Raw genomic sequence first — 12,691 nt, forward strand, 5'->3', positions numbered from 1 at the left:
CTAGCAAATGAAGGTTTGAAACACTTCTGAGAATGAAGTTAGCTGTCTTGAGTCAAAGGAATGAAAAAAAGTCAGTAACAACCATTCACAAATTCTGACCTTTGTGGAGACAGTAAGAATGTTCTGGTGCAGCTACATACAGTACAATTCAGACAATTTTGTTTTTCCACTTGGTTTCAGATTGCAACTTCATTGCTGTGAGAACAGAATGGAGGCAAATTTTAGCAGCAACCTCCACCTGACTGCTTCACCGGAGTACTCTGAATTTTAACACTGGAATTCTTTGCACTATCAGATGTTGCTCCAGGACCCATTCGATTTTTCATCTCAGCTGCCATTGTCATGAAAGACTGTTTTACATTTGTTGTGTTCTTAGCACTAGTTTTCAAAAAAGGAATTCCAAGGGAATCAGCAAATTCCTTTGCTATTGTGTAGTCTGTTACTTTCTTCATGGTCAGATCATATTTGTTCCCTACCAACAATTTGTTGATAGGCTAAACTGGCATAAAGATATATTTCCTGCAGCCACTGTTTAGTTACTGAAAGATTCCTGATCTGTCACAACATACACAACTATGATGCCATGGCTCCTCTATAATAACTGGAGGTTATTATTTGAAATCTTTCTTGGCCTACTATGTCCCATATTTGAAGCTTGATTGTTCTCCCACCTAAATCTATTGTTCTTATTTTGAAATTCACACCAACAGTCCTAATGTAGCTTTCTGCATATGTATCATCTGCAAACCTAAGAAGGAGGCAAGACTTTCCAGCTTTAGGGTCTCTAATCAGAAGCAACCTGAGTAAGTAATCATATCCAAGATTCTTGCTGGACATATCACTGCAGCTGTCGCTAGCACTACCACCTTTGCTACTGTAACTGCCACCCTGACTCTCCCGGCCAAGGCTAATCAGGGAGGAATAAGATAGGCTGTTCTGGAAGAACAAATGTCTTCCCCTACTCTGACCCCATAGAACACAATCAACAGCCACCACTTCAGAGCTATAACTTCCACCCAAAATAAAGAGACTTCTGTCCTACTTCCTGTATTCACATACTTCATAGAAAAGTAGAAAAGAGTGATGGGAATAGAAATATCTCTTGCCTTTTTCATAATTTAAGAAATGCCGAGTTTATAGAAGAAATTGCATCACATCCATTCATTAGTAATAATAATGCTGCAAAAATTCATGTTCTGTCTACAAGGAGTTAAAGGTGTAGAAGGTTAGAAATAATAGGTGGTAGCAGTAGAAAGGAAAACAAAACTCGTTTACCAACTAAAGATGATAATAATTAATGGTAGAGCATTATCAGAAGACATGTTCAACAAACCCAACTCTCCACAAGACCCCACTCGGGGTTGCTATGACTGTAGAGCCACTATCAGATGATCTAATTTGAAAAATTTACCAATAAATTCAATTTACCATGCCTCCCATGGAAGCAGAGGCTCAGTGTGCCATTCTGGATCTGACTGATGAAACTACCAATGAATTCCCTCCTACCTTTTTACTGGAAACATACTGTATAAGTAATGCTTATCAATTTTTTTCTAATGAAAAATAGGGCTGCAGTCTCAATTCTACACATTAATGTGTTATATTTTACCTCAGGCATTGCTTCAAATAATGTTCTTCTTCGTTTCGTAAATTCTTTCATATCAGTCAAGATTTCATGCTTTATTTCAGGGGGCAGGCTGATGAAGTCTTCAGACTCAATGTCTACTGCATGAGGATTCTGAAAGAACTCTTCCTGTAAAGAGCAAAACATGAAATTAACATTTCATACACTTAATGCTATTTATCATGATAGATATTTTTGTGTTTATATCATCAACAGAGTTCTACACAATCTACAATAGGCTAAACACAATTGTACAGAATATGCAATAAGTATCTAAGTGAATGGCAGATTAGGGAATGTACCTATTCACTCATTCATTCATTCAAAGGAAAAAATACTTACCAGGCACCTGTAATGTGCCAACCACTGTTCTAGGTGCTAAGGCATCATAAATATCAGGCCAGGTAGGGTCCCTACTCTCAGGAGTGAAGAAAGACATATAAACAAACAAGTAAACAAGACAACAATGAAAAATAAAGCAAGGTATTCTGGTAAGAAAGTTAATTAGAAGAGAAGAGGGGGGAAAAAACTTCATAGAGAAGATACCCACTAAAAAAATGACCTTGAATAGGGATGTGAGAGACAATAAAAAGTCTTCTTAAGGACAGAGCATTACAGCCAGAGGGAACCAAGTGCAAAGGCTTATTGTAGGGATGAACCTTATGAATTTAAATACTTATTATTTAAATAAGGAAATTATTATTTTATAAGGAAATACTTATTATTTTCTTAATTAGATTAATTTTACTTTGCTCTTAAAGTAAAATTAAAAGTGAGAAATTTCATAGATATGGAAAACTCTAAAACATTTCTAAATTTTAACTAATTACCAAGAGTACTTTAAAACTCTTCATCAGTAAAGAAAATAAAATAATGCAATTTGCTCTCCAGTATGTTGTACCTATGTGCAAATCAACAAGCACTTAGGGCAGACCAGTCATTATGCTCAGAGCTTCTCATGCTTTTCCTCACTAATGTTCTCATCACCTCTATGAGGAAGGCTTTGATGTTATTTTGTTTATAAAAAAGACAATAAAGCCTTGGTGAAGTTAATTTTGTCTAGGATCAAACAGCTCATGAACAAAACCTGGACTTAAATAAAGCTCTTTCTGACCACAAGTTTCAAGGTCTTTGTCAAGATTACTATCAGTTGAGGGATCCCAGAGTTTTAGCTCAAAAGTCTTCAATCAGATGTACCGAAATCATGCGAACTTACAAAAAACAGTAAATTTGGAAATCAAAGAATAGTACCTATTTCGAGAAACTTAAAAAAATTTCAAAAACTTATATATATAGTTAACTCAATTTGTAAAAATATTATTTATTAAAATATCTATGATATTAAGATATTTTAATACCACACATTTTCTAAAACATGTCCGGAGGTTCTTTGACCCACATCTTATCTAATTTCCCTTAAATTAAATATGGGCTGCCTTCATTGGCTGTAATGAACAGAACTTGGTATAAGGAATGCTGCACATTCCAAAGCTGATGACAAAGGAAACACAGGTCCTGCCTGGCACTTCCTCTTGGGATGTCTACCCCTGGAACACAGAACCATGCTATAGAAGAGCTCAGGCCATGTGGCAATGCCATAGGCAGGTCTTCTAGCTGACAACCAGCATCAACAACTGGATGTGCAGACATGCAAGTGAGGAGACCTTTGAGGAGACTCCTGACTAACTACACTGACACAGGAGATGCTGATAGGGAACTGCCTCAGTGAGTTCATCAATCCCCAGAACAATAAGAGATGATGATAACAAATTATTGTTTTCCCACCACTAAGGTACAAAGCAATAGATAAATGGAACATATAATATTAATGCACAGACATACATTTACATATATACATGAGAGGGGACCCCAAAAAACCCAGAATTATTTTCTGGAGGGTGAGCCCCTTGTATTACTGGCTTCTCCCACTAAGTGAGTGTTCTAGGAACCCATCCTTACCAGTGTGCCAGCTGGCACTGTTGTAAGAGGCTGCATTTGGCTTCAGTGAAGTTTTATGAAGACTCTTTCAACACATCCGCCCATTTCATGATGGGTGATTTACAAGCATACCCACCCACATCATGCTGAGTGTTCAGCAATATTTCACCAGAACAGTATGATCCTTGTGACCCACCCTCCCTAAATCACCCAATCTCACCTGGTGCAACTTTTTTTGTTTCCCCAGATGAAAAAAGTCCTCAAAGAGAAATGATTTTCAGATGTGGAAGAGGTGGGGGAAAAAGACAGAAGCACAGAAAGGCATCAAAATCAATGAGTTTAAAAACTGTTTTGAGCAGTGGGGAAAAAAGGTCTCAATAGGTGTATTGTATCAAATGGAGAGTACTTTGAAGGTATGAGGATTCTGAAAGAACTCTTCCTGTAAAGAGCTTTACCTTCAGTTACCTTTGAAGGTAACTGAAGTTTAAAATTGTAAGAATAAATACACAATATTTTATGAATAAATTCTGGTTTTTTGAGGGTCCCCCCCTTGTATGTATACATGTACACATACCCAATATACACACAATCAACCATGTCAACCACAAAAGGATGTGGGATGGACTAATATATACCAAAATGTTACTATAAGCTATTTCTGGTTGGTATGTGTTCCATATTTCACACAAGCATGTATAACTATTTATATTTATTTATTGGCTGGTAGGCATAAAAGAAAATGGTTTATTTTGAATTCTAGATATACATAATTCCATATACATGTGTATGCATGTGTATTTTATATATACATGCATACACGTGCATACATATATGATACACAATAAAAAGGCATGTCTTTATTATTTTTATCAAAAACTCTTCATAAATTCCTATTACCTCATTAAAGGTATTCATTTTAATGCCATTCATTTCAAATAATAGCATAAATTCTAAATTAGAAAATTATTTAAATACCTGTAATGCCTGTTTTTGATTCATTCTTTCTTGCCATTCTTTTTCATCTTCCTCTTCTGAACTGAAAGTCAAATATACATTTACAATACCTGTGATTTAACGACTACTTACAAAATATTTCTTGAGTTAGGGGCTACGACGGTGAGTAAGAAGGCAAGACACAGGCCATTGCTGGTCTCACAGTCTGTTGGCAACATGTGTGAGAAATCACAACACAATCTAAGAACTTCCATCACACGAGAAGAGCAGGTAGCCAAAACTATGATAGGCACCTCACTCAATCTGGGATGTCATGAAAGCTTTCTGGAATCTCCTGTAATCATACTGCTTAGAAAAGCATGTGATTAGACGCAGAGCATGATGACAGCTGGGGTGGAGTGTGGGGGCGTAGAAGGTGGAGGAATTGAGCAAAAAGGAAAAAGGACACATGGACGTGGACAACAGTGTGGTGACTGCTGGGGGGATGGGGATATAAGGGGACTAAATGGTAAAGGAAATAAAAATACACTAAAGATTAAGTCAAAAAACTAAAAAGAAAAGCATGTGATTAAAGTGTTGATGTTTCATCCTAAAAAAAAATGAGAAGCTAGGAAGTGTTTTAAGCAAGGAAATGACAATATCAGATTTAGGGTTTAACAGAGTCTACACTACAAAGCAGAGATTGGGTTTGGCAGAAAGGGGTTCCTAAAAAGGGTAAGATTAGAGTCAGAGAAAGAAATTTGAAAGCCAGTACAGTAACCTACCAACAAGATTATGGTGGCAGTGATGAAGATCAAAAGAACTGGGCTGAGCCCTGGCTCAGTTGGTTGGAGCATCATCCTGTAAACCAAAAGGTTATGGGCCCAATTTCAAGTCAGGGCACATGCCTAGGCTGTGGGTTCAGTCCCCAGTCAGGGTGTATACAAGAGGCAACCAAACGATGTTTCTCTCTCATATCAATGTTTCTTTCTCTCTCTCCTTCTCTCCCTTCCCCTCTCTCTAATATCAATAAGCATGTCCTCCGGTGAGGTTTAAGAAGAAAAAAAGAACTGGGCTGAGTTTAAAAGTTACCTAGCCTCTCCAGAGCTCCCATAGAAACAAGTGGGGCTGGGTAGAGGACACCAGTCAAACTGGTCTTCTACTTGTACTTCAACTACAGAAGGTGCTGATGATTAACAGCCAGCCAGAACAAGTCCATAAGGAAGACTGAGAAAGAGTGGTGAGAGAGGTTTTCAGCAGGTACCATGTTAAACTGAGAACTATAAATCATCTACTGAATTAAGCAAGAAAGTTGTTCCATCTGGTCATCCAATGTGATGGTGTGAGAGAGAAGACACACAGGGCAGAGAAAGAGGTAGAGACAGTATGTGTAATGAAAGAGTAAGAGTGTAATCAAAGAGTAAGAAAAACTAAAATTCCTATCTTCCTAAATTATAAATTGACAGTCCTAGCACAGGCTCTATAGAAATTTTTAAAAAATCACAAACCACAAAAATAATTAATAAATAGTTTAGTTTCTAAGAAATATTCTAAATAGTGTCAAGAATGCTTACTTTAGATGCATTCTCACATGCCTTAACATGTAGATAAAACATAAAAGTTTAAGTCTGTCTGAATACAGTGATAATAAATATTTGTAAATAAACATTTACCTATTTTTTTGTTCCTCTAGTAAAGGTGGTAAAGCATAGATGTCATCTTCTCTTTGAACTTGAGTAAGACTGGGTAGTTCTTCATTTCTAAAAAGTACAGACATGCTTAAACAGTGATGATAAGTAACAGTACTTTGAATCAACAGTGCTCCGCCAGTGATTTCATAAACCATGCTTAGGAGGAGAGAAAGGGAAAAACACAGGGGCAATGGGTTTCTCCCCTGCTGACCTGCCTGCCCAGGCCAGAGCAGTGAAAAATAAGTACAGCCTTCAAAGAGGATTCTTGCTGAAGCTCCTTAGTGCCTGGGCCACAACCTCAAGTGTAGACAAAAAAAAAAAAGACTGACATAAAAGTAAAATGTAAGAAATTTTAAAAAGTAAAACATGCATACAATGTAACAGTCTGGCTTTCTTTATCAAAGCTAATCCATACAGAGCAAAGAGTTTTCACAACTTCAAATTACTAAGTGAAACAGATGTGCCACTTATCATTTTCATTTTACCCTCTATTTTCTGCTAAGAGTTAAAACTAGGGAAAGACAGCCACAGGAATTCCATGCAAAAATTTAAAAGGCTTAAATTAATCTTTAATTAATGTAATTCCCCTCTTGCCTTTTGCTTCTTAAAGCAGTTTTGATAGCTTGTCTTTTCAAAAATGTTTTCAAAAGCTTCTCTGTAGTTTTTTTCGAGTCATTGGTTGCCAAATCCTTTTTGTGCCTTCTCTTAGCCTGTGAAAAGAATAGACACAAGATTTTACTTCAGAGTATACTAAAAACATTTCTGTGATTTTTCGCCCCATAAAATTTGGTTTTCTGAGTTTTTAGACTGTAAGTGTTTTATTTAATAGTATATTCTGTAACTGTCACACCAGTGGATATCTTCAGGTTTCTCTTATGTAAAGAACACCTAGTCTCCACCCAGCTATTACTTAATGGACTGGCTATTACATGTTTTGGAAAACTATTAATTTACTTTCACTTTATTTTGAATGTCTTCAAGAAGCCGAAAACTTAATGAAATATAATTAAGTAAATATTTCCCAAAAGGGATTAGTAACTTGTTTAAAATGCCAATGCTATGCCAAAACCAATTTCTGATATTGGTTTTTATAAAAATACATTACTTATATGTAACTCTGTCCTTCAATATTCAAGATTATATCATGAGAAATCCTAAAATGTATTGGAATATCTTATAAGAAATGTCCATGTAGGGCAAAATGGAATAATCTCCAAGCTTCTGGAGACTATTCCTTTTCCTTTTTTGAAATTGAGATTTAATTTGACATGTAACATAGTTTAAGATGTACAATGTGTTGGTTTGATACGCTTATATATTGCAATATGAATGCTAAAGTAGAGCCAACTTCTTTATCAGGAGGTGGAGAATTGGAGATATGTTGTGTAAGGGTATATACAAATGTACAACTAGTAGATTTGTTCTGGAGTTCTCTTCTTCTTTCCAATTCTTCCAAAGGCTACCTGACACAGAGTACACCTTAAATAATTAAAAACTGCAACATTCAAGTCCGGACCTTTTACCAAGGCAACAAATATCCCCAAGAATTTACAAATCTATACTTTTATCCTATGTCCTCACTTAGATAATATCTGTCTGAAATGATTACAAGGTTATGAGCTGACACTTTCAATATAAAAAGGTCATATATCCAATTACTCCCAAGTTCACAACATTGTTCAAACTTTTTAAACTAATTTCAGAATAAAGAAACTCATATTCATTCTTTTATTAATTCAAACTGGGCAACACATAACATTGCTTACTCCTAAAATTCAATTCACCTTTAAAAGAAGGCTCACTACCATGGAGGATCCTCAATCTCAGATTCAAGAGATCCTCAATCTCAGATTTGAGCAATAGCAACATAACTCGAACAAATGTAGAACACCTAAGAAGCCACTCTAAAGGCTAAACTCTCCGCTGTAACAATTTTAGTATTTTTATTAAAAGTATTTTATCATTGTACTCATGATACAGTCTTATATATACATCTTTTCAAAATTTTTCTATCTGCACCTGAAGGTATGTTTAATGATTTTAGAGAGAGAGAAAGAAACACTGATTGGTTGCCTCTCATGTGCATCCCAACCAGGAACTGAACCTGCAACCTACACATGTGCTGACCAGAATTGAACCCATAACCTTACAGTTTATGGGACAATGCTCCAACCAATTGAACCACACCAGCCAGGGCATCATATATAAATTTTTTTAAAAGAAAAAGTATTTCTTTGTTCAAGATATTAAATTGGACATAGATCAAAATAAACCTTGGTTTCCAAAATTCTAAAGAGAAAAATTAAAATTTTATCTGAAATTTTTCTAAGACTGTGCAAAGGAATAAAAAATGATAACTCTTACCAAAGTCTGTTTCTTCAACAGTGGAGTATCTCCATCAAAAACAAAGATAGGACGAATTCGAAAAAACAATAGTTTGCAGAGCCGATGAAACAAAGTGAGAAGGTGAGCATTTTCTATTGAGTTCCCATGGCGATCTCGGACTCCTTTAAGTGCTTGGTTTAACCAAATGCTAATATCTAAAAGAACTGTTAACGAAAAACATTTTGGAATTTCTGTCCTCATCCTCCCAATTTCAAATTCCTAATAACTGATAATCATTCCAAATAACTGATAATCAATCATTCTTGAAACTGAAGATTCATCACAACTGGTTTGAAATCAAAAAATGTTTAGCCCTGACAGAATCTACATAAAACCGTTAACTTTATTTGAACCCTTATTACTATTCACATACTGAATTTTCAAATCTTACATAAACATATACATGTACCCTTTAAAAAGTCACAGCAAAGTTCATAGCAAAATACTTAATTTGTTAACTAAACTAACTAAACTAAACAAACCTAAACTAACTTAATTAAACCTAAACTAACTTAACTAAAAATTCCACTTCCAGATGTTTAACCTCAGGAAATCATCATAGGTTTATAATAAGAGTTACTTATAAGAATGCTTGTTTATAATGATGAAAACATTTTAAAATTTAAGTTTTCCAATGGGTCTTTTTAAGTAAATTATGATATACTGTTTTTCTGGAATACCAAAGAACCCTTAAAGATGGAAGTTGCAGAAAATAGAATCACTGGCACAAAAACAAGGAACAGAATGATAGCTGTAAGAGGGGAGGTAGGGGGCTGGGGATAGATGAAAGAAGGTGAAAGGATTAGACAAAGAACATATATGCATCACCCACAGACATGAACAATGGTGTGGGCATTGGTTGTGGGATGCAGAGGGCTGGAGGGAGAGGGGCAAAGAGGGAAAAATTGAAACAACAGTAATAGCCTAAACAATAAAAAAAATCAAAATTTAGAAAGATGGAAGTTACAGAAGCATATAGTGAAAAGACACTTACAAAATATGATTAAAGGAAGTAAAAAAGGTTCTACAAGTATGGAAAATATAATTCCATTTTGTAACACACATTGTTAACTATAAAAAACTAGAAATTTAGAAAACAAAATATTAAGAGAACTTATCTCTGTTGTGATTACATGTAATTCTTGGAGTTTTCTTATATTTTGACACTTTTTCTTTTTTGACACTTTTCTTAAAAACTGCTTTTTAACAAATTATTTTCTATTTGTCTATAAGACAGAGGGACATGACACTCTACTGGTTTTCCTGCTCTCAATCTCTTTGCCAGCTCTTCTAATTCACCATTAAAGTGCTGACTTCAGTAGTGATCACTCTCAGGTCCTCTCCTTTGCTCCCACCTGCACTATCTACTGAGGCTACCTCAGTTCCCCATACCACACCCTTTCCATTTATGTCTGTATGCCCCAGAGCTCTACCCTGACACCAGAACAATGGCCTTATTAACATCTCTAATCTGATACATCACAGACATTTCAACTGAAGAGAGCATAAAATTGTGCTAATAGACTTTAATGAAGTTTACAAATGTTAAGGTCCTTAAGAGACAAATTATTCTTTATTATTTGACAAAGACATTTAGATTGTATAAATAAACAGGAGATCCAAGATGGTGGAGGAGTGAGTGGAAGCCATACTAACCTCCTCCTAGGACCAATCTGGAATTAAAACTAAATTGTGGAGAAATCATATGGAATAAACAACTCAATAATGAGAGAGAAGACTTATAACCTGTGACAGACTGAAGAATCAGCCTCAGCACAACCTGACTGGTAGGGAGTGTTGTGGAAACACAAGAAGGCTGGCTGGGCACCCATAGGCAGTAGCTGAAGGGCCAGAGGGATATTTAAGCAGCCAGTTGGATCCCCCTAAGAAGTGTGGGATCATAAACTTAAGCTGGGATCCCCCACAGCTCAGAGCCCAAAGACTACACAGATAATATCCAGCTGTGTAAAGAAAGCAGGGTTGCTCTCTGTCAGAGATGGACAGCTGGAGAGGGAAAGAGGCGTTTAAAGGGCCAATGCATTAATTTTCATTTACAGGCACATACCCTGGGCTCCAGCAAGTGTGTGTGTGGGTAGAGGGGCGGAGGGTGGGTAGTGCAGGCAGAATGGACTAGAGAAACTTGAGAAAAGACTGGGGATGGAGGCTTTGGGACTACAACAGAGAGAGTAGATGCTAAGATCCCAGTGCTGTCATCTCTCCTACAGCAGCAGCCATCCTGCTCAGGCAGACCTCTCCCTTCAGAGCAGCAGCAGCCTGAGGGGAAACAATAGCCCTGATTCGAGGAGAGAGTCTGCCTTGCCCAATGGGGCTTAAGCCTGACTGCTGAGTACAGTACACAGTGACTAGAATAACAATTAAAGGAGTCAGCCACCGACAGTACATCCTGGTAGTCTTAAACAGGCTGCCTAAGATCAGACAGGATCACCACCTGACATAACCAGAGGCAAATCCAGAAAGAAAAAACAGTGGTAAATACTAGACACCACCGAGACAAAATCCACCACGGTCTTCTCCATGACTTGTGGTATTTTCTTTCCTGCACAGCTTTTTAACTTTCATTTCCTGCCCTTTGAGTTTGTGCATATCAAGATACTAGATTTTATACTATAGTTTATATCAATTCACATACTTACCCTCTTCTCTTACCCCATTTTATCTTCTTTCCTCATTATTTTCATTTCAAATTTTGTTTTCTTTCTTCCTACAACTTGTTTCCATTCCACACTCTTACTATTTCTCCATAAACCTCTCAAGACCAATTTTCTTGTCAATGATCATCTCAATTCTTTTTCACGCTCTTAATATACCCATGTCCTCTATCCACATTTAGCAATCTTTGCTCGTTGGTTGTAGATAGGGTAGTTGTGGTTGCAGATAGGGTAGTTGTGGTTACATTTTTTTCCATTTTATCTCTGCATATTCACTAATTTTATACTTTAAATCTCAAATTTTACTGTTACCATCTCCTATTCTTTTTTATCTCAAATTTTAATTTTGCCCTGTCTCAGCCTGTTGTTTTTCTTTTTTTCCTCTTTCATCCTGACTTTTTTTTCCTTTTTCTTTGTCTCATATTTTAATTTTTCCCTGTTTTAGCCTGGTTTTCATTTCATACTCTTGCTATTCCCTCTCCTTCTGTCATCTCAAAATCACTTACCTTTCCCCTAACTATCTCCTAAGCTATTATTCTTTCTTTCTTTTTTTGCCTTTTATTCTCTTCCCACTTATATTAATTTTAGCTCAACTGTTGTTGATAGTGCTGTGGTGGATCTTTCTCACCAATTTGGTTCCTGCTTTTTATCATTTATTTACTTTTTTATCCTTTTTATCCCTAGTCATTTTAATTTCTGTATAAACCTAATACTATATATTTCCCTTCTCTTGCTACATTCTACCTTCTTCATCCCCTTTTTTATGATGTAAAATTACTTTCTCCCTTTGCATTGCTTTGATTCCCTACTTTTATTAGTGCTCATCCCTCCTTTCTCAAAATCATTTTTCTTTCAGTAGGTCATCTCATACCCACTCTCCCTTCTTATAGTATTAATAGTATTAAACTTTTTCATCCTTATTAATACTAGTTCACTTGCTGTTGTTAGTGGCACTGCTGGGGAGAGTTATTTTTGTTGGTGTTGGTTTGTTTCCTGGGTTTACTGGTTTTGTTCTGGCAGCATCTGAACAACAGCACACAGACGTAGTGAGTGTGACCCCCAGTCAAACACCTGGAGGGAGGACCCAGAAAAAAATGACCCAACAACAATCAAAACCCAATTATATCCAGAGAACCAACATACATGGCATAAAGAGCATCCCAAGAGTATCAAGTTCAGGAGATCAAGGAGTCTGTACCACTGAATCCCAAAGCTCTCCTACCACAGAAGTTTACAACACAAAGACAGGGAGTCAGAACAGATCAATTTAAGAAGCAGAAGGAAACAAGAAGGGTCTCCCAAAAAATGGGAACACAAAGAAACAACCCACAATTGAAATAAAAGGAGGAATCCCCAGAAAGAGTGTAAATGAAATCGAGGCAAGTAAACTATCAGATATCAAGTTCAAAACAATAGTTACAAGGAAGCTCAATGAGCTCAGTGAGAATTAC

At 36.3% G+C, this 12,691-nt stretch overlaps 1 protein-coding gene and 1 pseudogene across 2 annotated transcripts in view; both read right to left on the reverse strand.

The window, feature by feature from the left end:
- BIVM (basic, immunoglobulin-like variable motif containing) overlaps positions 1-12,691 on the reverse strand; it is an 83,395-nt gene that overhangs the window by 25,117 nt on the left and 45,587 nt on the right. For both annotated transcript variants that reach the window (XM_037065779.1, XM_037065776.1), the window contains 5 exons: positions 8,551-8,726; positions 6,781-6,896; positions 6,169-6,255; positions 4,538-4,598; positions 1,610-1,753 (listed from right to left, as the gene is read on the reverse strand). In XM_037065779.1, coding sequence (XP_036921674.1) covers positions 1,610-1,753; positions 4,538-4,598; positions 6,169-6,255; positions 6,781-6,896; positions 8,551-8,726 — 584 coding nt within the window. The remainder of the gene's footprint in view (positions 1-1,609; positions 1,754-4,537; positions 4,599-6,168; positions 6,256-6,780; positions 6,897-8,550; positions 8,727-12,691) is intronic.
- On the reverse strand, positions 162-1,055 carry LOC119000686 (ras-related protein Rab-1A-like; annotated as a pseudogene).

Source organism: Sturnira hondurensis, unplaced genomic scaffold, assembly GCF_014824575.4.
Source record: "Sturnira hondurensis isolate 20B ecotype Veracruz unplaced genomic scaffold, ASM1482457v3 Scaffold0016184, whole genome shotgun sequence".
Taxonomy (NCBI): Eukaryota; Metazoa; Chordata; class Mammalia; order Chiroptera; family Phyllostomidae; genus Sturnira; species Sturnira hondurensis.